A 24,280-nucleotide genomic window follows, 5' to 3' on the forward strand; every position below is an offset into this window, starting at 1 on the left:
TTAAAATCTAAATTTTTAGCAGCACTATTGTAAATGCTCTAACTAAAATAATAATATAATAATAATAATAATAATAATAAAAGATGGTTACCCTGGTATTAATTTTTTTTTTTTGGTAGATGATTTCATCTTAATATATTAAGAAACAATAATTTTGTGTATTTAAGAGAGAGAGAGAGAGAGAGAGAGAGAGAGAGAGAGAGAGAGAGAGAGAGAGCCCACCAGTGAATAAAAAAATAAAAAAAAATATAAAAATTTTACAATTTGTGAACAGCGTGCTTCCAAATTTAAGATTGTACTGTTCATTCATACCAAATATTTTGGCATTTAGAATATCTCATGTGAGATGTTTTTCAGTGTGTTAAATACCAAATATTTGGCATTTGGCATACCTGATGCTAGTGTTCTAATGACTAATTAATGTGATTGACTTATTAGTTATTATTCTTGAATACATTAGTACACAGTGATGGATTTTCTATAAAATTTCTGTTTTGATATTTTTATTACTTAAATTGTGTGACAATTTAGTGAATTTGTTTATATTGGCCATTGTACCATAGGTGACCAACTTAGGTTGGGTGTTATGGGTGTCAAACACCTTCTCACCTAGTTATATATATAACTCCCAAACTTAATCTTTGAAATGTAGGTTAATTTTTTTATGCACTTTTTTTTTTTTATGTTTCAAAATGTAACTAGGAAATAAATAAATAAAATGTAATTTCTCTCTATTTTAGATTGTATTTGGGACTAAAGTTGTGTACATATTTTTTTACCAAATGATGTATGTAATCTTCATTATTCAACTCTAAAAATGTAACTTTTTGAGATTTTCTTAGTTTTCACCTTTTAAAAAAAAAATTAATTTATGTGGTAACTCCATTTTAAGTCTCTTGGAGTATGCACAACGTGGGAACTCCATCTTGCAGCTAGCCCAAGGGTACTACATTTCTCATGGGCTAGGATAAGATCTGTTGTCATTTCAAACAGTAGTAACTATGGGAGTTTGCCACAATGGTCGCCCCCGCTCACCCATTTTTTTCATTAAAAAAATAAAAAGTCTCTTGGCTTATAGGGCATCGATTATCGATGGATAATCTACACCTCAAGATTCACAGCTAGTGGATATCTTCTCTTCACTTGTTAAGGAAGAGAAACGTAATGAAAAAGCAGTCGTAGTTTCAATGCCGACCTTTTTCAAGCAATGCTAGTTTTCACTATAAATAACCCCTATATCCTTATTAAAGACATCAATTGGGAATCCTTAGAAAATGAGAACTATTAAGAGAGAAATAAGATAGAGAGAAGTGATAGAAAACCCTTTTGTGTAAGCTGGTTTTTAGTCGTGAGTTCTACTCATAGATTGGTATCATTTGGTGTTAGTTTTTGAAGAAAAAATGTTTTGAAGGAGGAGTCAATTTTCTAGATAATATTTTCTAAAAGACGACTGATAATATTTTCAAACATGAAATGCATTTGGAGCTCAAAGGAACAAGTCTGGAAATCATTAATAAAAAAAAGACTCTCGAGTACATAGAAATTGGAACTTGAAAATGAAAAATAACAAACATTTTTAAAAATAAAAATAAAAACAAGATAAATTCTCATCAGAGATTGGCATTAATACATATTGCAAAGGAAAAGATGAAAATTATTTCAAAGCGCTCAGAATCGATTTCGACCGTTCACTCAAACTCAGCAAAATCACGCGGCACTAGAAAATTGGAAGCCACCTAAGAATATTAAGCAGGTACATATACACCATGAAGTCCCTCCGTGAGAATGAATGCGACCAAGGTAACTTCAATGGACACCAACATTCCATGCCCGCTGAGACTTACTGCACTAGACTCATCCACTTCGGTAGGAACAAACTGAGAATCCTCATCACCATTGTCCGTAGTCTTAGGCGTTGACAATGTTGGTGCCGAGGCTGGTGCCTTATGCTTAGGCTTAGGATTAAAAATGTCAAGAGGAAGAAGCACTTTCTCCACTTGATATATATCAAGCTGGTTATCCGAATACACAGTTCCACCCAACGTGGTATTAACAAGACCAGTAGAGATGTTCACTTGGTTGCCAGCAGTGATCACGGTTAGTGGGAACTCACTGGCACTGGTATCTCCAGCCTCTGTGGGCACTGGATTGCTCAGAGTTTGGAAATTTGACAGTGTAACAACTGTGTTTAATATGTGAAATTGTACTAGTTGGGTCTTTTGTAGGTCGGACAAAGAGTTTATAGTGCCCGCTTTGAGGCTCGAAAATGCAGCATCAGTGGGAGCAAAGATAGTAAACCCATTATTTGAATTGTTAAGCTGGCCGTATAATTGGTCAGAAACTCCGGTACTTTTTAGGAGGCGAATAAAGACTGAGAACCCACCGGCCTTTCCAAGGATTTTGGTGACATCAGGGACACCTTTCTGTGTTGGTGGGACCTTGGCAGATTGGACTGGGGCTGGGGCCTTGGCAGGCTGAACTACTGGCGGAGTGGCGGGCTGGACTGGAGCATTTGCAGGCTGGACTGGTGCATTTGCTGGCTGGGCTGGAGCTGCGGCTGGCTGGCCTAAGGTTGTGTTGCAATGTAAGAGAAATACAAGTAAAATTGAGAGGGAGAAAAGAACCCGTTGTTTTGTCATCTTTGAAGTTATTTTATTGCGTGGAGGCTAATACTGTGTTTTGCTTGGGAGTTGGGATGTTTTGCTTGCACTTGTACTTGCTGGAGTGTGTTTTTATGTTTGATACGTGTTGGAGGGAAGAGAGGGCTTTTATTAAGGCTGGAGACAGTGCAATTAGGTGAGACGGTACACTTTCTAGTTACGAAACTTTAGTTGTTTGCAGCTGATCTGTCTTACAAAGGTGGAGGGATTAATGAATAGAAAGAGATATTTTGTTGCTTTAGCAACTAGTTCGCTTGGCAAGGCAGGAAAGAGAGAGGAGATCTCAATTGATTGGGTGTACAGGCAGAAAAAGATGTATATGAATCATTTGATTGTTTAGCTTTCACAGACTGAACAAAATTAGGGTAGATGTGATGCGAGAAAAGAGACTTAGCAATCAGATGCTGAGGCTTATTTAGCTTTACCTAAAGTCCGAAAATGTATACCATGTTTAAGGATAGATGTAAGGACCTACATATTATGAGTGTGTTCAAGAAAATATATATATATATATATATATATATATGTTTAAATGTTTTTACTTTAATCCAAATTACAGATTGGTATTTTTTTTTTTTTTTTTTTTTTAAGGTCAAGATTGTAAAATGAGCCCAAAAACTCCCCTTGGGTTCATTAACTTCGTCTGTTATTGATAAGTCAAGCCCAAAATTCACAATGCAGAGTACATAAAGACTAATGGTGCTTTATAGAAAGAAAAACCAAAACAAAGTGAAACACAAGAAAGAGCAAATATATATATATATATATATATATGTGTTCAAAATTTCAACCCGCAATCAATGAGGGGGGGAAATTAAGAGAGGTCCCGAGTAAGAAAAGGAGAGTTTCCCTACACTAGTATTTCCACCTCCAGGCTTTCGAATCGTCCAAAAACCAAAATTACAACCCGCAGTCAATGAAATGGGGAAATTAAGAGAAGTCATGAGTAAGAAATGGAGAGTTCCCCTATACCAGTATTTCCACCTCCAGACTTCCGAATTGTCCAAAAACTTGGTAGCTGACTGGGCTTTTGTATCAGAGTTTTGTGTTTTGTAGGGAAAACGTTCTTCCCTCTCTTATGAGCCAATGATGAATATTTATATCAAGTTTTAGGAGATGTTTGTGACCAAAGTTTTTAGTTGGGAAGAAGGCCTTGGACCTTTTAAATGTTATTTCTATGATTTGGTGTATTATGTTTTATGCTTAAGAGAGGGTTTGGCTACTTTTTACATGATTTTGGAAATAAAGTTGCTTCCTCTGTGTTGCTACTGTTTCTGGTCTTTGCAGGCCTTGGAAAACTACATTTGGGTGGCTGAGCGGGCTAGGCAGCTATGCTTTGGTGTGGAAAATGGAGCTAGGCCAAAAATTAAGGTCATAGTAAGCCAAAGCATGGAGTCAATTCTGGGGTAGAAATTTTTGATATTGGACCTCCTTCATAGGCCTTAAGTGCCCCCAGCGTCCCTAGCCTGCTTTGTGGCACATATGGACTGGGATCATATAAAGTGTCTAATAGGAACTAACCCAAACCCACCAAACCATTCCCACTCAATTTCCCAACTCTTTGCATGGGCTTGGTTCATGCAACAAAGCAAAATACAATTGATAAGATACGTTGATCAAATCCGCTAAGCAATTGAGCTTAGCTGTTTTGTCAAACTATAAAATTTGTCATGGAATGACTATTAACAATTGGTAGACAACTTTACCCCTTTAATTTAAAGGTTGAGTCTTGGTCTCAAATTCACAACCTATCACTTTTGATGGAAGACACTTTTCATTGCGCTCAGACCTGACTTCTATGACAACTAAAACTATTATTATATTTAATTTTTAAAAAATTTCAAAATAAAATTGACTCTCCTAAAATAAAATTTAAACAATTTGAACCTAATTTTTTTTAGACCCAACTAAAATAAACTTGAATATGATCATCTTAACAATATCTTGGTCTTTTAACACAAGACAAAACCTAACAACAAACCAATTTGATCTAAAATCTATGGGGAAAAAAATGATAAGTCCAAGAACAAAAATTTGTTCATCTTAAACCTTAGAAAAAAAAAATTTTGATATTAACAAATTTGAAATAAATTAATATATAAAATTTTATCGTATTAGATCTTGTTTGCAATTCACTTACAACAATAATTAATATATTTATTGTATTTGGAAACAATAGACAATTTCCAAGATTTAATCTTAGAAAAAATAATTAATATGTTCATTGTATTAATAAACAATGTGTCTAATAAACTTATAATTTATCTTAAGAGAAATGTTATATTCACAACATTTTTACAACAAATCATAAGTGGTAAATTGTTACTTGCTGTTAATGATAAGCAAAAAAAAAAAAAATTTCAGTAGTTAATTTAAAGTAGAACCAATATCATTTTATCACCTAAGATTTGTTATGAAAGTGTTATGGATGTAGCACTTATCATTTTTTATTTTCTTGCTAATACGTACGGGAACTACGGACAAATTTGTAAAAAAGAAACCACGTAACCCGTAAAATTCATCTTCTTACTGACCCCCCTAAAACAAATCCTAAAACGGCCACTGAAACTTGTGTGTCTATGGTAATCAAATTTGCAGTCAAGAGAATCGTACTTGCAATGTTCAAAGATTTGCCACTCATTTATGCATCAAATTGTGCAACCGAACCAACATATTTGTTTTCAATCCTGCTTCGCATAAAAGAATGAGAAAAAATGTTAGAATATCAAATTTCTAGATTTGATATTCAATGATTATTTTTAGAATTACATGTGAATTATAATCACAAGTCATGTGAGAAACAATATCTAGTTTGTGCATTTTCATATTCTTATATGTTCATGCATTTTCAATTATATCCATGCATGTTAAAATAGGTGGCATTGTGTATTTTTATTTCTTGGGCCGAGGCCCATCAACCCCTGGCTCAATTTGCTTGTACAAGGTCTGAACTAAACCACGTGTAAGTTACCAAGTGACTGGATGGGATCCAGACAGGCCCCACCTACTTTCCAAGGAGGGGAAATATTACCAATGAGAAATAATACTTTGGAGGAGTTCGTGATCCAAGCACGGGTCTCGATACCAAGTTCAAGTTGTTAGGAAATCATTGTAGTATGCCCACTATCTCGATGTGAGATTGGATATACTAGAATAGTAGCCTAGACTCAAAGGGCCACTCAGATCTTACAAAAGGGGAGGCTTACGCATAGGTGGAATATTTTTATTATTACCAATCTACTAAAGAGAAGAGGCTCAAGAAGGAAAGGGGTTGGAACATTTTTTTGGGAAGACAAAACACACTGTCACATAATATTTGGGAAGAAATAGTCTAGCTCAGGTCACTTTAAGGGTACCTCGGCCACCTAAGAACCTCCTCAGGAAGTCCAATTGACAGTGTACAATCACCCTATAACCTTTCCGAACCACCATCTATCAGCCCTACTCTTCTTAGGACCTCCCATTGTGACCTATACCAAAGTATCATACAAATTAATTGGGGGTCCAAACCCAACAATTGTCATACCATTGTGGGTTGCACTACCACAGTTGTCATTTTTTATTATGCAAACAATTCATGCCTGGGGTTGTTTCTATTTTATTTTTCTGTTTTTATTGGTTTTGTTCTTCTATTATATGATAAAAAGGGTTTTCTATTATATGGTTTTGTTTTTTTCTTTGACCGGATTGTAGTTAGGACCAAATTCATATAATTTGGTTTATTTTGACATGTCTTGTAATTTCTTATTATTTATTTATAAACTTTATATTTGAGATTTCTAAGTTTTTTTTTTTTTTTTTGTTTTTTTATTTATATATATATATAAATTAAATAAGTAACAACCCCACGTAAGTACCTAAGTTAAGGGAAATAGTGTTAACAGTTAAATATTTAACTTGAAATTCGCTACCGTGGAATTGCTTCAATTCTTTTCACCGGTTAAGAAGGAGCATATTGTTGCCTCAGGTCTTTGTTCTCACAAGCCCCAGTCTAAGAGAATGTTGTCTAAGCAGCTGAACCCATTATACTATTGTAGACGACTAAATTTCTAGTTCGAAATAAATCAAACAAGTAAAAATAGTTGTACAAATGCGAATTTGTATTGATGATTGTGGTATAATTCTCTGTGATTACAAAAGAGTTATCCTCTGATTCGATCTCCTTGCAAGACTTATTGATTTGGATTTGTGGTAATGTGATTGTGACTAGAACCCAAAATATCCTTCAATTTGGTTGAGGGATGGATCGAAGATTGTTGAAACAGAATTACAATGAATCTCTGGCTATGAGCTTGTTAGAAATCCTTTGTTCTTCGTGTTCTTCGTGTTCTTCGTGTGTTCTTCGTGTTCTTGGATTTGTGGTGGAAGTTCTTTGGGGCNACCAAAAAAAAAAAAGAGTTATTTTCTGAGTATATAATTTTTATCTCTATTTGGCGTTAAAGTTTTCTAGAAACCTAGTCATTTTCCAAAATGTATTTTCTATACAAACATCTCATTTTTTTATCTTAGGTAGCAACCTTAAATATGTAAAAAAGAAATTATATTCTAACTTCTCTTATTTAATTTAGTCTGTCATTAGATAAAGTTGTTTTCTAAAAAATTAGTGAAAAACAACCTCTAAAAATAAAATATACTTTTTTATGTTGACCAAAAATAATTATCATTTGACTCATTTTTTCTAATGCTAGCTAACATTGTAAAATGTGGAAAACGGGAAAAACTATCTTACACAAAAATTTATGAAAGTTCGAAACAAAGGACTGCTACCGAAATGCAAGTCCTATGTGTGTGTGTGTGTGTGTGTGTGTGTAAGGATTGCTACCGAAACCAGATGCAAGTCCTATATGTGTGTGTGTGTGTGTATATATAAGGATTGCTACCGAAACCAGAAAATGTAAATAGATTTATTGTTTGTTTGGCCAACTTACTTTTTGCCAACTTATTTTACTAGTCAGCTTATTTTTTGTACTATTTCATAGTCTCACTGCACTTTTTGGTACTATTCATGGATTCTACTGGTACTATTTTAACTAATATTTACTTTTATCTACGGTACTTTCAGTAAAAAAAAAATTATGTTTCAGCAAAATAAGTGCAAATCCCAAATAGACCCTTGATCACAACCATTCAAATAATGCTCTCAGTCTCAGAGACATAAGTCTTGAAAAATCCTTGAAAATTTTGTAGGACATAGAAATTGGAACTTAAAAAAAGACAAGAACAAAAAATTAAAAATTAAAATAAACCCTTAACATCAATAGTTCTCATCACAAATTGGCATTATATATATCAGACAGGGAAAGATAGCAATTATTTGACAGCAATCGGTGTAGATTACGATCGCTCACCCCAACTCAGCAGAGTCATACTGCACGAGACAATTGGAACCCATCTAAGAGTATCAAACAAGTAAATTAACACCACCAAAGTCCCCTAGTGACAATGAATGCAACAAAAGCAACTCCAATGGACATCAATATTCCATTTCCATGCCTCTTGAGACTCAGTGCTCCAGACGCATCCACTTTTGCAGCAACAGAACCAAATGGCTTAGGAAGGCTTCTATTTATAGGAGTTTTGGGGTAGGTAAGCGACACGTGGCGGAGTCTGATTGGTGACACATGGCAGAGCTTGATTGGTCTGCTTATGTCATCGCTTGCACATGCTGGAATGATTGTGTCATCGCTTACACGTGTGAGGTTGCTTATGTCATCGCCTACACGAGCTGATGCATGATTGGTTTTGTATGACACTTGGCGAATTTCTGTTGGCTTCTGAATAGCAATAGTAAAACCTAGCAGTAGCATGTGGCGCTTTGTAATTTGCTGCATTTTGTGGACTTGGTAGTGTGACGTGTCAGCTTGTGATAGGTCGGGAATTTTCCTTCTCTACAACTATATCTAATGTTGTCTAATAAAATAGACGTAAAAGAAATAGGGTGAGAAGTTTTTGACCCCCCATTGATTTTCTTTTAGTTAATTAAGCCAAGTGGATTAGTTAATCAATTATTCTTTGGATGAAAAATTGATTAGCAACTGTAACATAACCAATATTGCAAATAAAATAAGTACAAAAAATAAAGAGGACATGCAATATAATTACGTAAAGTGCCTAAGGCCTTCCCCGCACGTATAGGATTCATGAACCAATTTGGTTCGTAGACATTTATTCCTTAAGCTAGATTAGGAGACTTCACACCTTCTAGCATTGAAACTGGTAATTAAACAATAGGTAGCTAATCACACCTATAAATCCAATTAGTAGCAACTCATCCATGGACCTAGACACAAGCAAAACTAGCACAACAAGAGGTCAAATCAAAAGGGAAACTAATTTTTAGGTTGGTTTTCTAGTTGCTCAAACTAATATTCATATTGTTATTGACATTTTTTGTGCATCTTATATTTGAATTTGCAGAAAATATAGAACTAATTTTACATACGAGCCAGCAGAAAACATTTTTCCAACTTATTCTTAGGGTCACAACCAAATACCAAAAAAAAAAAAAAAAGAGTTATTTTCTGAGTATATAATTTTTATCTCTATTTGGCGTTAAAGTTTTCTAGAAACCTAGTCATTTTCCAAAATGTATTTTCTATACAAACATCTCATTTTCTTATCTTAGGTAGCAACCTTAAATATGTAAAAAAGAAATTATATTCTAACTTCTCTTATTTAATTTAGTCTGTCATATGATAAAGTTGTTTTCTAAAAAATTAGTGAAAAACAACCTCTAAAAATAAAATATACTTTTTTATGTTGACCAAAAATAATTATCATTTGACTCATTTTTTCTAATGCTAGCTAACATTGTAAAATGCGAAAAACGGGAAAAACTATCTTACACAAAAATTTATGAAAGTTCGAAACAAAGGATTGCTACCGAAATGCAAGTCCTATATGTGTGTGTGTGTGTGTGTAAGGATTGCTACCAAAACCAGAAAATGTAAATAGATTTATTGTTTGTTTGGCCAACTTACTTTTTGCCAACTTATTTTACTATTTAGTTTATTTTTTGTACTATTTCATAGTCTCACTGCACTTTTTGGTACTATTTATAGATTCTATTGTACTATTTTAACTAACATTTAATTTTAACTAACATTTACTTTTATCTACGGTACTTTCAGTAAAAAAAAAATTATGTTTCAGAAAAATAAGTGCAAATTCCAAATAGACCCTTGATCACAACAATTCAAATAATGCTCTCAGTCTCAGAGACATAAGTCTTGAAAAATCCTTGAAAATTCTGTAGGACATAGAAATTGGAACTTAAAAAAAGACAAGAACAAAAAATTAAAAATTAAAATAAACCCTTAACATCAATAGTTCTCATCACAAATTGGCATTATACATATCAGACAGGGAAAGATAGCAATTATTTGACAGCAGTCGGTGTAGATTACGATCGCTCACCCCAACTCAGCAGAGTCATACTGCACGAGACAATTGGAACCCATCTAAGAGTATCAAACAAGTAAATTAACACCACCAAAGTCCCCTAGTGACAATGAATGCAACAAAAGCAACTCCAATGGACATCAATATTCCATTTCCATGCCTCTTGAGACTCAGTGCTCCAGACGCATCCACTTTTGCAGCAACAGACGGAGTGTCTGCATCTGCATCTGCATCTGCACCACTGTCCAAGGACTTAGGCTTTGACAATGTTGGGGCCGAGGCTGGTGCCTTTACCTTATGTTCACTTGGTTGCCAGCAGTGGTCACGGTTAGTGGGAACTCACCGGCATCTCCGGCCTCTGTGGGCACTGGATTGCTCAGAGTTTGGAAATTCGACAGAGTAACTACTGTGTTTAAGATGTGAAATTGTACTAGTTGGGTCTTTTGTAGGTCGGACAAAGAGTTTATAGTGCCCGCTTTGAGGCTGGAAAATGCAGCATCAGTAGGAGCAAAGATGGTAAACCCATTTTTTGAATTGTTGAGCTGGCCGTATAATTGGTCAGACACTCCGGTACTTTTTAAGAGGCGGATAAAGACTGAGAACGCACCAGCCTTTCCAAGGATTTTGGTGACATCCGGGACACCTTTCTTCGTAGGTGGGACCTTGGCAGACTGGACTGGGGCTGGGGCCTTGGCAGGCTGAATTACTGGTGGAGTGGCAGGCTGGACTGGAGCATTTGCAGGCTGAACTGGTGCATTTGCTGGCTGGACTGGAGCTGCTGCGGGCTGGCCTAAAGTTGTGATGCAATGTAAGAGAAATACAAGTAAAATTGAGAGGGAGAAGAGAACCTGTTTTGTCATCTTTGAAGTTATTTTTATTGTGTGGAGCACTGAACTTTGCTTGGGATATTTTCAAATGCAAGAGTGGCGCTTGTACTTGCACTTGCAGTTGGAGGAGTGTTTGATATGTCCGGTGTTTGTAGGAGGGAAGAGAGGGCTTTTATTAGGGCTGTGAGACAATTCAATTAGGTAAAAGGGTACACCTGTAGTTACAAAACCTTATTTCTTTGTAGCTTATCTGTCTCGAAAACGTGGAGGAATGTCTAGTTACAAAACATAATTGTTTGCACTTTGCAGCTAATCTGTCTGGGAAAGGTGGAAATGGATAAAGTGAGAGATTTTGTTGTTTTAGCAGCTAGTTTTCTTGGGAATGTAGGAAAAGGAGAGGGGGTCTCAATTGTGTGGGCGAGAAAGTGAAGATGCCTGTCATAACTTTTGCTTTCACAATCACAGATCATTGTCCTTAGCCATGAAACTCAATTATTTGCGACAAGCTTTATGAAGGGAGTTGAAAAGAAAAGATAGTAAACTCTTGTATCTAATTTCTTACCCTGTTTTGGTTAATTCCTCAAACAGATTGCAAACCGTTATAAACACATAATGGGCTAACCTTTGAGTTAATATGCGTATTTGGCAGTTTTCAAGTAGTAAAGTATGAGGGGTTTTTCCATAAAAAAAGAGTATGAGAGTTTAATGATAATTACTTTTTTGCTGAATAGTTTAATAATAATTACTTAAGGGTCACTTCAGTTCCAGCTACATATCAAAGTTTCAATTTTATTTATTATTGTGACAGTTGCCAAACCTCAGCTAGAATGCCCCATGTTTTATCAGCCTTGCACCTACACTGTGGCTTGACCAAGACAATCTCATGTAAAAGTTGTCATGACTTTTTAATAGAGTTATAATGTGCATTTGTATTAGAACTTATTTTTCTCTCTTTGTGCGTGTCTTTGTTTCTTACAAAAAGACAATCTCAGTTCCACTTCTACCCAAACGTAAGAGCAAACAATTCTAGTGCCAGTTTAGCAACAGGGTTGATGAGGTTGCTTCAATTGGTCCGATTACATCTATTTGGACCGATCTACGTCTATAGCCCAACGGGCTTCAGGCCCATTGAAGATTGAACTATTGTAATTCACTTATTTGTACCGCACTCTATTGCTTATATAACATATATACTGTGTCTATATAAAGTCAATCCTTTGTACAATACTAGATTTTTTTTTTTTTAATATATTTATGGTACTAGATGATGTACTGCACGATACACAGATATTTTACAATTTTATTTGAAATAATTTTTATGTATATTATAACCTATATATAATACTTATTTAGTTGTATAATATTTAAGTTTGCCCACAATATTATTGAGTACTTTGAAACTTAATTTTCTTAATTCATATATATATATATATATATGTAGGGACTCAGTTTGGATTGACCCTGAATATGAATGGGTTTTCAGCTCAACAAGCCCAAACAATAAATTTATAGATAGTGGGTTAAAGGTTTAGGCACTGGCCGTCGTTCATCAAGCATGAACTTTCATTTATAAAAAGATACTTAGAGTTTCTATACAACTAGGAGGATGTTCCTCGGCCATGGGCCGAGGATGCCTTTTTCTTCCCTTTTTTCCTCCTCCTCTCTTTTACTTTACTTGCTTTCCTTATATAGTCTTCATCTTCCTATCTCCTTATTCTATCTGTTGATCATCCATTTGTCTCTCTTCTAGCCGTCCGTCCCATCAGAGGCCTTATCAGTACTCAAGTGGTTCACTCTGATCAACGTTGCCCTGCTAAGGGGTTATATCCCCATTAATGCGGCCAGGGGGGTTAGGTGAATGCATTAAATGCGAGGGTGACAGCTTACTTTGGGCCTGGTCTTTCCCGAAAATCACCCTTGTCAGGCCGAGGATGAGGAGGTCCTCGGCGTGGATTGGGAAAAGAGACTTTCCCCAATTTAGCCTTGAATAGTCAGTATTCCTCGGCGCGGGCCTTGGGCCTGCTACACGATGGGCTGAGGCTATCAGGCTCACGGGCCCCACAATATATTTTAAATAGTATAACACTATAAGATTATAACATATTATAATATTTACTATTAAAAGTAGACTTTATCATTTTAACTGATTAAATTATTTTAAAATCTATAAATAAGAATTTAAAGAATAAATACTTTTATACCCGAAAAATACATAAATTTAAGCAGCCTCCCAGACTCTTCTTCAACTACTCTATTCTCACAACCAAACATGAAAACCCTAAATTCAAACACCCAATTCATTATTTCAATTAAATTAAATAAATTATTTGTAAGTATTAACATAAAGAGAATGTGAGAAATTCGCTAAAAAAATATCAATTTATCAAAATTTAATTGTCTTTAGTTGGACTTCCAAATCCTTTAAAAAAAAAAAAACAAAAAATAATAAATAATACTTTGAAATTATCATCGATTTTTATTTTTATCAATTTGGCTCATACTACACTAAATAACAATAAAGAACCTACAAAGAAAACCACAAATTATGGGTTTTTTTTTGGTTAAAAAAGTTAACTTCATAAATAATCAATTAGAAGATTTCTTTCTCTTTCTCTTTAGTTCTATAAATAAATAAATAAATAAATAAATAAATAAATAAAAACATTTTTGACTTTCCTAAACCAAAATCTCAAAGACTCAAAGCGAATGACAACCTTCAAAAAATCCATAATGTCCAACTTCAACATCAAAATTGTAAGCTATCGTCAATGAATTAAAATTGCAAGCCTCCTCCCATGGTCACAGCCTACTCATACTGATTAGGATCAAATGATATGACAATGTTGGAGTTATGTAGGTGTCATTGAAAAGTTGAAGATAAATGATATCGTTTTTGGTTTTGGTGTATTTGAGATAGGATAACATGAAGCGTTGTGGGCATGCGTATATAAAGGAATAAAAGTGAAAATGGTAAATGGAAATGCAAAGAGTTTTGATGAAGGACATAATATACTATTTAATTTTTGTAATAGGTTAATTTTCGAATTTTTATGTAATTTTAGGTTTAGGACATTCATTTCCAAGTTTTTAGGTGTTTTTAATTTTTTTTTTTTTTTTGGGTCAAATTTAGTTCCTATTTTTTTTAGGAATTGATTAGGTTTTATTTTGCATTATATTTTCTTATCTTTTAAGTTTTATGAGGCACTTAAATAAGCCTCTAAGTCTATAAACGTTTTTTAGTATTATTGATTTTAATAAAAATATAGAGTTTTGTCTATTGTTTCTCTAGAGGATTCTACAACCTTAATTTTCTCCTTATGGATTCAAGAAACCTCCGTGGATTCAAGATTATTTTAAAAAACAAACGTGTTTTGTTTCTTATTTTCTTGAAGTAGATTTTTTTTTTTTTTTTTTGGTGAAGAGGATATGCATTAATAGAACTAGGAGACCTCTAAACCAGAGGCTACATCACAAAAATAACAAGAACCAGCAAAATCTAAATGTAAAAGAAAAGCAACATCAAATGGGGGATGCATAAAAATGGTAAAATCCTACTTCAGAGTGGCTCCCCTACGTACTAACACATCAGCACATTTGTTCGCCTCTCTGTAACAATGTTGAATACAGACCAAAGGAATCTCCTTCAGCCCTTCTCTACAGTTAGCAACTAAGACACTAATACCATTCAGATTTTCCACATCTTTCTTCAAGAGATCAACAACCAATTTTGCATCGAGCTCAATCAGAAGCGCTGGAACTTTGAGGGATATACAAAGCCGAATGCCATCTCTTAACACCCACAGCTCCACTGCAACGCTGGTAGCATAGCCAATAGCTCTTGCATAGCCTTTCACCCATTCCCCACTTTCATTGCGAATCAGCCCACCTCCTCCATCCATCTCGGGGTTTCCCATAGATGAACCATCCAAGTTTAACTTCAACCAATTGATTGGAGGGGGTAGCCACTAACCTAAATTCTTGTTCTAGCTTTCCTGTGTTTCTCGGAAATTCCTAGATATGCCATCTCAGTAGCCTTTGTTAGGGTCTCGGCCTTCAAGTCTTTTGGAGTGGAAGACTTTCCAAAAACTATATTATTCCTGTTTAACCAAAGCACAAAGACCGCAATAGGAAGATAATAGCCCAATCTAATTCAGAAACACCACACTACCTCATCGACTTGCAATTAATTTTCAACCACACCATAAACTAAGTACCAAAAAAGAAAGCGGCAGAGCATGGAGGAGAGAAAGAATTCCAGAACAGTTGGGCCTTAGGACAATCTTTAAGAGCATGAATAATTGTTTCAGGGGCTGCATTACATATGGGAAACAAAGGAGGAATGTTAATACCTCTTTCAGCTAGGATCGCATGAACCGGTATGCTACGATGACTGCATTGCCAAAGGAAAAACTTTATTTCAGGAATGGCAGCAACTTTCCAAACCTAATCCTCACTGTAAGGCCAATTCATAGACTTAGGATCAATGGTATTTTCTAAATGATAAGCATTTTTTAGCTTGAATTCTCCATTGGGAGATGGACCCCACAACAGTCTATCCTCTCTTTGACTGGAAAAAGGCATAGGGGTGGCTTTCATATCTAAAAGAATTGGTTTGGGAAGAACAAAAGACAACCCCTCCCAGTTCCAACCAAAGAACCCTGCCACATCCTTCAATTGGATTTTCTCTTCACCTTTGTTTAACGGACCAAAAATGAAGCTTCTAAGAGTATCCATGTCTAACCATTTATCAAACCAAAGAGAAAGGCCACTATTACTTCCAGCAACCCACTTGGCTCCCTTATTAACAATAGCTTCACCCAACTTAATGCCAATCCAAGTGGGTGAGCAAGAGGTAATATTAAGCAAGTTTGGAGAGCTTCTTCTCTGTCCTCGGTACTTGTGGGAGAGAACTCGAACCCATAACGCTGCTTTTTCAATTTTAACCCTCCAATTCAGCTTAGCTAGTAGGGCAGTATTCTTTGGCTTCGCTGCTTGAATGCCTAAGCCTCCTTCCTCCTTATCCCTCGTGACTTTGTTCCATCCAATGAGATGAAGTCTCAAAGTGCTAGGATAATCCCAGGAGCCTAATTTGTCAAACAGAGCTTTTGAACTGGCTTGAATCATAAACTCGAACTGACTTAATTTGTAGATTAGATTTGAATTTGATCATGGTTTGAATTTTATTGTTGATGTCGCTGAAGCTTTAAGAAAACAAACACTTTGCTTTCTGAATGAAAAGAAACTAAACACATTAACTTCTTAATGAAAACCTCGAATTCACATGGTGATAGGTTTCTAGAATCCATCAGAGAGAAGTAATAGACAAAAGTCTAAAATTTTATTAATCTCAAAATTGAATTACCTTTAGAAACTACAACGCATTTAAATATTAAAAGGAAAACCTAGTGCAACTAGAAAACTTAAGGAGGCTAGGAAAGACTACAAAACACTAATTTGACTAAACAACATTAAAGACACCTAAAATTAAGGAAATAATAACTCTAATCCAAAAAATATGAAAATTACATAAAATTGCCAAAAATAAGAAATTACAAAAATTAATTTCAAGATTTTGTCTTGCATCAGATCCTTCTACTTGGAAAAAACTCGTCATCAAGTTGATAGTCGACATCAAAAATCTTCCACTCTTAATATATATATATATATATATAATTTTTTTTTTTTTTTTTTTTTTTTTTTTTGGTGAAGAGGATATGCATTAATAGAACTAGGAGACCTCTAAACCAGAGGCTACATCACAAAAATAACAAGAACCAGCAAAATCTAAATTTAAAAGAAAAGCTACATCAAATGGGGGATGCATAAAAATGGTAAAATCCTGCTTCAGAGTGGCTCCCCTACGTACTAACACATCAGTACATTTGTTCGCCTCTCTGTAACAGTGTTGAATACAGACCAAAGGAATCTCTTTCAGCCTTTCTCTACAGTTAGCAACCAAGACACTAATACCATTCAGATTTTCCACATCTTTCTTCAAGAGATCAACTACCAATTTTGCATCGAGCTCAACCACAAGCGCTGGAACTTTGAGGGATATACAGAGCTGAATGCCATCTTTTAACACCCATAGCTCCACTACAACGCTGGTAGCATAGTCAATAGCTCTTGCATAGCCTTTCACCCATTCCCCACTTTCATTGCGAATCAGCCCACCTCCTCCATCCATCCCGGGGTTTCCCATAGATGAACCATCCGAGTTTAACTTCAACCAATTGATTGGAGGGGGTAGCCACTAACCTAAATTCTTGTTCTAGCTTTCCCGTGTTTCTCGGAAATTCCTAGATATGCCATCTCAGTAGCCTTTGTTAGGGTCTCGGCCTTCAAGTCTTTTGGAGTGGAAGACTTTCCAAAAACTATATTATTCCTGTTTAACCAAAGCACAAAGACTGCAATGGGAAGATAATAGCCCAATCTAATTCAGAAACACCACACTACCTCATCGACTTGCAATTAATTTTCAGCCACACCATAAACTAAGTACCAAAAAAGGAAGCGGCAGAGCATGGAGGAAAGAAAGAATTCCAGAATAGTTAGGCCTTAGGACAATCTTTAAGAGCATGAATAATTGTTTCAGGGGCTGCATTACATATAGGAAACAAAGGAGGAATGTTAATACCTCTTTCTGCTAGGATCGCATGAACCGGTATGCTACGATGACTGCATTGCCAAAGGAAAAACTTTATTTCAAGAATGGCGGCAACTTTCCAAACCCAATCCTTGCTGTAAGGCCAATTCATAGACTTAGGATCAATGGTATTTTCTAAATGATAAGCATTTTTTAGCTTGAATTCTCCATTGGGAGATGGACCCCACGACAGTCTGTCCTCTCTTTGACTGGAAAAAGGCATAGGGGTGGCTTTCATATCTAAAAGAATTGGTTTGGGAAGAACAAAAGACAACCCCTCCCAGTTCCAACCAAAGAACCTTGCCACATCCTTCAATTGGATTTCCTCTTCACCTTTGTTTAACGGACCAAAAATGAAGCTTCTAAGAGTACCCATATCTAACCATTTATCAAACCAAAGAGAAAGGCCACTATTACTTCCAACAACCCACTTGGCTCCCTTATTAACAATAGCTTCACCCAACTTGATGCCAATCCAAGTGGGTGAGCAAGAGGTAATATTAAGCAAGTTTGGAGAGCTTCTTCTCTGTCCTCGGTACTTGTGGGAGAGAACTCGAACCCATAACGCTGCTTTTTCAATTTTAACCCTCCAATTCAGCTTAGCTAGTAAGGCAATATTCTTCGGCTTCGCTGCTTGAATGCCTAAGCCTCCTTCCTCCTTATCCCTCGTGACTTTGTTCCATCCAATGAGATGAAGTCTCAAAGTGCTAGGATAATCCCAGGAGCCTAATTTGTCGAACAGAGCTTTTGAACTGGCTTGAATCATAAACTCGAATTGACTTCATTTGTAGATTAGATTTGAATTTGATCATGGTTTGAATTTTATTGTTAATGTCGCTGAAGCTTTAAGAAAACAAACACTTTGCTTTCTGAATGAAAAGAAACTAAACACATTAACTTCTTAATGAAAACCTCAAATTCACATGATGATAGGTTTCTGGAATCCATCAGAGAGAAGTAATAGACAAAAGTCTAAAATTTTATTAATCTCAAAATTGAATTACCTTTAGAAACTACAATGCGTTTAAATATTAAAAGGAAAACCTAGTGCAACTAGAAAACTTAAGGAGGCTAGGAAAGAGTACAAAACACTAATTTGACTAAACAACATTAAAGACACCTAAAATTAAGGAAATAATAACTCTAATCCAAAAAATATGAAAATTACATAAAATTGCCAAAAATAAGAAATTACAAAAATTAATTTCAAGATTTTGTCTTGCATCAGATCCTTCTACTTGGAAAAAACTCGTCATCAAGTTGATAGTCGACATCAAAAATCTTCCACTCTTAATATATATATATATATATATAACTTTAAATGCTTTAGTAATTTGATTCTGTTTTAAAACTTGTATCCTTCATATAGTGTACCATAAAATTTCTTTTCTTCGACCTTCAATTTATTTTGGTTTTGTGGTTGGCATTTCAACTTTTGAACATATACTCATTTTCATATTAATATGCAGATCTATAATTAACAATTGCATAATTTAGTATATCATAATAGTAATGCGAAAACCATAAATCAACTAAAACCTTTTTCATTATTTGCCAAGAGCAAATTGAATGCTTACCTGAACAATTTCTATCAATTTAGATGTCTTCTCACCATTCCTCTGCTTCTCCTTCCAATTTATTAGACTCAAGTTTGACCTTTTCTTCATCATAGATTTCCCAATAATCAAAGGATAATGTTACAGACACAAATTATTTTATGACATTTTTACAAACTGCTAATGTGGCTTTAGTATTTTCCAAATATTTATTGTAAGTAAAAATATCATATTAGTAATGAACCCATATTAGAACTAGAAAGAATTTGCCACATCAGTCATTTGTAAAAATGTTGTAAAATAATCTGTCTATAGCATTACTCATAATCAAAATACTCTTCCAAAACAAAAGTCAATCAATAATATCTAACTTACTCATCATCCCCATCAAAGAATGGAATGTTCTCGTATTTAGGAGTGTGTCTTGAGTATATTGATGGGTGTTGCCATGGGAGCATTTCCTTGCTAGTGGGGTAGCGACTGCTGGATATAGTTGGCGTGATACTTGTTGGTCATGTAGTTGAAGTTAAAAAAAAGTTTTGCTACCGAAAAAAGCAAATGTAAAATAGATTCGATCACAAGAATTCAAATAATGGAGACAAGTCTTGAAAATTCTCAAGTACATTGAAATTGGAACATAAAAATGACAAGAACAAGAAATAAAAAAATAAAAAAAAATAAAAAATAAACAATCAAGATAAAGCCCTGACATCAGTAGTTCTCATCACAAATTGGCATTATAGATATTGGACAGGGAAAGATGGCAATCATTTGAAAGCACTCGGTGTAGATTCCGACCGTTCACCCCAACTCAGCAAAATCATACAGCACGAAACAGTTGGAACCCACCTAAGAATTTCAAGCAAATACATTTACACCATCAAAGTCCCTTCGTGACAATGAATGCAACCAGAGCAGCTCCAATGGACATCAATATTCCATTTCTATGCCTCTTGAGACTCAGTGCTCCAGACTCATCCACTTTTGCAGCAACAGAAGGAGTGTCTGCATCTGCATCTGCACCAGCGCCATTGTCCAAAGACTTAGGCTTTGACAGTGTTGGTGCCGAGGCTGGTGCATTATGCTTAGGCTTAGGATTAAAAATGTCAAGAGGAAGAAGCACTTGATCCACTTGATAAATATCAAGCTGGTTATCCGAATACACAGTTCCACCCAACGTGGTATTAACAAGAACAGAAGAGATGTTCACTTGGTTGCCAGCAGTGGTCACGGTTAGTGGGAACTCACCGGCATCTCCGGCCTCTGTGGGCACTGGATTGCTCAGAGTTTGGAAATTCGACAGAGTAACTACTGTGTTTAAAGGATTTTGGTGACATCCGGGACACCTTTCTTCGTAGGTGGGACCTTGGCAGACTGGACTGGGGCTGGGGCCTTGGCAGGCTGAACTACTGGTGGAGTGGCAGGCTGGACTGGAGCATTTGCAGGCTGAACTGGTGCATTTGCTGGCTGGACTGGAGCTGCTGCGGGCTGGCCTAAAGTTGTGATGCAATGTAAGAGAAAAACAAGTAAAATTGAGAGGGGGAAGAGAGCCTGTTTTGTCATCTTTGAAGTTAATTTATTGTGTGGAGCACTGAATTTTGCTTCGGATATTTTCAAATGCAAGAGTGGCGGCTGCACTTGCACTTGGAGGAGTGTTTGATATGTCTGGTGTTTGTGGGAGGGAAGAGAGGGCTTTTATTAAGGCTTCGAGACAGTTCAATTAGGTGAAAGGGTACACCTCTAGTTACAAAACCTTAGATCTTTGCAGCTTATCTGTCTTGGAAAGGTGGAGGAATGTCTTGTTACAGAACTTAATTGTTTGCAGCTTATATGTCTTGGGAAGGTAGGAAAAGGAGAGGGGGTCTCAATTGTGTGTGCGGGAAAGTAAAGATGCCTGTCATAACTTTTGCTTTCACAATCACAGATAATTGTTCTTAGCCATGAAACTCAATTATTTGCCACAAGCTTATGAAGAAAGTTGAAAAGAAAAGATAGTAAACTCTTGTATCAAATTTCTTACCCTTTTTGGGTTAATCCCTCAAACAGATTGCAATTAGTAATAAACACATAATGGGCTAACCTTTGAGTTAATATATATATATATATATATTCGCAGTTTTCAAGTAGTAAAAGTATGAGGGTTCTTCCATAAGAAAAAAAGTATGAGAGTTTAATAATAATTACTTAAGGGTCACTTCAGCTCCAGCCACACATCAAAGTTTCAATTTTATTTATTATTGTGATAGTTGCCAAACCTCAGCTACAATGCCCCATGTTTTATCAGCCTTGCACTAACACTGGCTTGACCAAGACAAGCTCAGCTCTACCCAAATGTAAGAGCAAACAATTCTGGTGCTAGTTTAACAAACGGGGTTGATGAGGTTGCTTCAATTGGTTCCAATTGCATCTATTTGGGCCGTACATCTCTGTGACAAAATGACTAAGAGCCCGTTTGGTAACGTTGTTCTAGTAACGTTATTTAAGTGTTGTGAAAATACGTGTAGTGAAAAAATGTTGTAAAAATGCATATTGTGTTATTTAAACAACGAAAACTATTGTTTAAACAACACAATTAAACAAGCCCTAAACTACCAAAAGCATGGTCTAGGAGAGTTTGGAATAATAGAATATAAGCCCAACGGGTTTTGGCCCATTGAAGATTGAGCTATTGTAATACACTTAATTTGTACAGCACTTTATTGCTATTTTTTTTTTTCTTTTTTTGGTTAAAAGAAAAATGTGAACAAAGCCAAGACCAAACTCAAGACCAACACCGAACCCATTATTTTCAAGTTGCACTCTATTACCTTTATAACATACTAGCCTCATCTCACACGCTTCGTGTGTATGATGAGACTTTTTATTTTTTATTTTTTGGATTTACATGTTTTACTCATGACAGTTTTATTTTATTTTATTTTTTTTTTTTAATTTGAAGAAGAAGTTGCATGAGTGCTTGACTATTAATGTGAGAGAGAATTGTGGAGGTGAGAGAAAAAAACTTTTTTTTTTAATTAACTAAAAATTAGGAGTTTTTCAATTACTAATTTTACATGTCTAATCCTATGATTTAAGGCTTAGAAACAGATGAATTTGAGAGTATTTTGGATATCAAAATTGAGGATCTCAAACAGACAAAACTCCTTAAATAGTAGTATAAATATACTATGTCTATATAAAATCAGCCCTTTGTAATATATTTTATACAATATAAGTCAGTCCCTCAATCCCTTGTACAATATATTATATGATTCAATACAATAAGACATTAGTATTTAACATGTCATCAAATCAAATCCAATGCTGAAGTGAGTTACTGCCGCTAACACCTAGACACTGCATCTCTCAAAACCAATCTTTGTTATCACACCGCAACCACCATTGGATATATCCAACTGCGATGGAATCGCAACCAATAGGCATGCCACCTGAAATTTCGATCGCCAATTCCGCATAGCATACATGCCACTCAAATTGCTCAAGCCTCTCCACGCTCGAGACACGTGCTAGCACACACACGACACACAATGCTAACAAGATATGATCACTAAATAGTGCCACATCATCCCAAGCCTTATGCCAGCAATGTCATGTATGCCACATCATTTGACAAGTCAGCACACTAACCCGGCACAGTTTAGACATGACCCAAACAAAATTTGGTTGATCCAATTCATGATCACATTAACAGATTGAACTGAGCTTTTGAACTGGCTTGAACCATAGAGTCAAACTAAGCTAATTCGTGGACTAAAGTTGAATTTGACCAGGGTTATTATTTTGTTGTTGATGTCGTGAAAGCTTTAAGAAAACAAACATATTGTTTTTTGGATAAAAAGAAACTAACATGTTAGCTTCTTAATGAAAACCTCGAATTCACAAAGTGATAGATTTCTGGAATTCATCATAGAGAAGCAATAGACAAATGTCTGAAATTTTATTAATATAAAAAACTAAATTACTTTTGGAGACTACAATGCTTTTAAATAGTAAAAGTAAAACCAAGGGCAGCAAGAAAACTTAGGGTGGTTAGACAGAGTATAAAACCCTAATTTGACTAAACAACATTAAAGACACCTAAAATTAAGGAAATAATAACTGTAACCCTAAAATCTAAAAATTACATAAAAGTACCAAAAATAAGAAATTACAAAATTAATTTGGAGATTTTGTCCTACATTAGATCCTTCTACTTGGGAAAAACTAGTCATTGTGTTAATAGTCAAGATCTGAAATCTTCCTTCAATAGTGTACCATAAAATTTCTTCTCATTGATCTTCAATTTATTTGCAACATCAATCAACAAACACTTGATAATAAAACTAAAATTTTCTACTCCAATAAAATCAAGAAGTTTTGTAATCATCTTCAACAAATCAACCGAAAACTAGGGACTATGAGTTATGGATTCTTCCTCATATTTGACCTCAACTTGATCTTCCACAATATTCTCAATAGTTACCATCTCTTGATTGTTGTCTTTACTTACAATCAACTCAATCTTCTTTTCTTTGACTTCTTCATAAAACTTTTGAAAAATGGCATCTTCGATTCTACAAATTGTTGCAAGTCTTAATCTTTTCCAACCACTTTAAAATTTTCTTTTGAAATTGACTACATCTTGCCAACCCTCAAACCCTTTTCTTTTCTTGACACATGACTTGGATGTGATAATTTTGGTTTTGTGGTTTTCATTCCATGTTTTAAACATATATTCTGTTAGGGTTTTAGACCCCAATTGTCTCGGGCTTTATCAAATATCAACCAAATAATTAATTAAATTAATTAAGAAATAGATCTTAATCAAACAAACATCAAACATTCACAAATCACATGAACATAAAAAACGATGACCCAAGAAAACTTTTGAAACTATGGTTTCAAAGTATAAAATAAATAAAAAATAAAAAAAAATAAAAAATAAAAAACAAACAAACTAAGGAGGACTTAACCTAAACAATCCTCAAGACAACATTTTACTAATAAAATAGAAGTTTGTTCAATAGACTAAACCCTAAATCTACTGCTACCTCATGTAATACTTACTCACATGACCACATGCATGCAGCTCCGAATCCTCAAACTGTTCTACTGTGAAACTATTGCACACCAACTCTCCAGTTTATGACTTTGAGATCTCCACTCAAAGGTTTAGATCATCAATCGTGGTTGATTTGATGCAGCAACTTT

At 35.1% G+C, this 24,280-nt stretch overlaps 5 protein-coding genes across 5 annotated transcripts; all 5 read right to left on the minus strand.

Moving 5' to 3' along the window:
- Window positions 1-1,478: 1,478 nt before the first annotated feature.
- LOC112031096 (fasciclin-like arabinogalactan protein 12) lies at window positions 1,479-3,103 on the minus strand. The gene has a single exon (XM_024063777.2). The coding sequence runs from the start codon at window positions 2,637-2,639 to the stop codon at window positions 1,746-1,748; it is 894 nt and encodes a 297-aa protein (XP_023919545.2). The 5' UTR covers window positions 2,640-3,103; the 3' UTR covers window positions 1,479-1,745.
- A 4,971-nt stretch (window positions 3,104-8,074) lies between these two features.
- LOC112031097 (fasciclin-like arabinogalactan protein 12) lies at window positions 8,075-10,921 on the minus strand. Its single transcript, XM_065762991.1, has 2 exons — window positions 10,356-10,921; window positions 8,075-8,267 (listed from the first exon to the last, which is right to left on the minus strand). Exons 1-2 carry the CDS (start codon window positions 10,919-10,921, stop codon window positions 8,075-8,077), a joined length of 759 nt encoding a protein of 252 aa, XP_065619063.1.
- Window positions 10,922-14,439: 3,518 nt separating this feature from the next.
- On the minus strand, window positions 14,440-14,802 carry LOC112031085 (uncharacterized). The gene has a single exon (XM_024063764.1). The coding sequence runs from the start codon at window positions 14,800-14,802 to the stop codon at window positions 14,440-14,442; it is 363 nt and encodes a 120-aa protein (XP_023919532.1).
- A 1,814-nt stretch (window positions 14,803-16,616) lies between these two features.
- LOC112031084 (uncharacterized) lies at window positions 16,617-17,090 on the minus strand. The gene has a single exon (XM_024063763.1). The coding sequence runs from the start codon at window positions 17,088-17,090 to the stop codon at window positions 16,617-16,619; it is 474 nt and encodes a 157-aa protein (XP_023919531.1).
- Window positions 17,091-19,970: 2,880 nt separating this feature from the next.
- Window positions 19,971-20,653, minus strand: LOC112031094 (uncharacterized). The gene is made up of 2 exons (XM_065762992.1): window positions 20,437-20,653; window positions 19,971-20,362 (listed from the first exon to the last, which is right to left on the minus strand). Exons 1-2 carry the CDS (start codon window positions 20,651-20,653, stop codon window positions 19,971-19,973), a joined length of 609 nt encoding a protein of 202 aa, XP_065619064.1.
- Between the last annotated feature and the right edge of the window lie 3,627 nt (window positions 20,654-24,280).

Source organism: Quercus suber, unplaced genomic scaffold (assembly GCF_002906115.3).
Source record: "Quercus suber isolate HL8 unplaced genomic scaffold, Cork oak 2.0 scaffold_485, whole genome shotgun sequence".
Lineage (NCBI taxonomy): Eukaryota > Viridiplantae > Streptophyta > Magnoliopsida > Fagales > Fagaceae > Quercus > Quercus suber.

Bases quoted from the DNA above. Each gene is read 5' to 3' on its own strand.
- LOC112031084 (XM_024063763.1), bottom strand. From the start codon at position 17,090: ATGGGAAACCCCGGGATGGATGGAGGAGGTGGGCTGATTCGCAATGAA.
- LOC112031094 (XM_065762992.1), bottom strand. From the start codon at position 20,653: ATGACAAAACAGGCTCTCTTCCCCCTCTCAATTTTACTTGTTTTTCTC. The intron at 20,363-20,436 runs GTGTCCCGGATG...TGAGCAATCCAG, and splicing joins GGTCCCACCTACGAAGAAAG to TGCCCACAGAGGCCGGAGAT.
- LOC112031096 (XM_024063777.2), bottom strand. From the start codon at position 2,639: ATGACAAAACAACGGGTTCTTTTCTCCCTCTCAATTTTACTTGTATTT.
- LOC112031097 (XM_065762991.1), bottom strand. From the start codon at position 10,921: ATGACAAAACAGGTTCTCTTCTCCCTCTCAATTTTACTTGTATTTCTC. The intron at 8,268-10,355 runs GTAAAGGCACCA...GTCACCAATCAG, and splicing joins GGCAACCAAGTGAACATAAG to ACTCCGCCACGTGTCGCTTA.
- LOC112031085 (XM_024063764.1), bottom strand. From the start codon at position 14,802: ATGGGAAACCCCGAGATGGATGGAGGAGGTGGGCTGATTCGCAATGAA.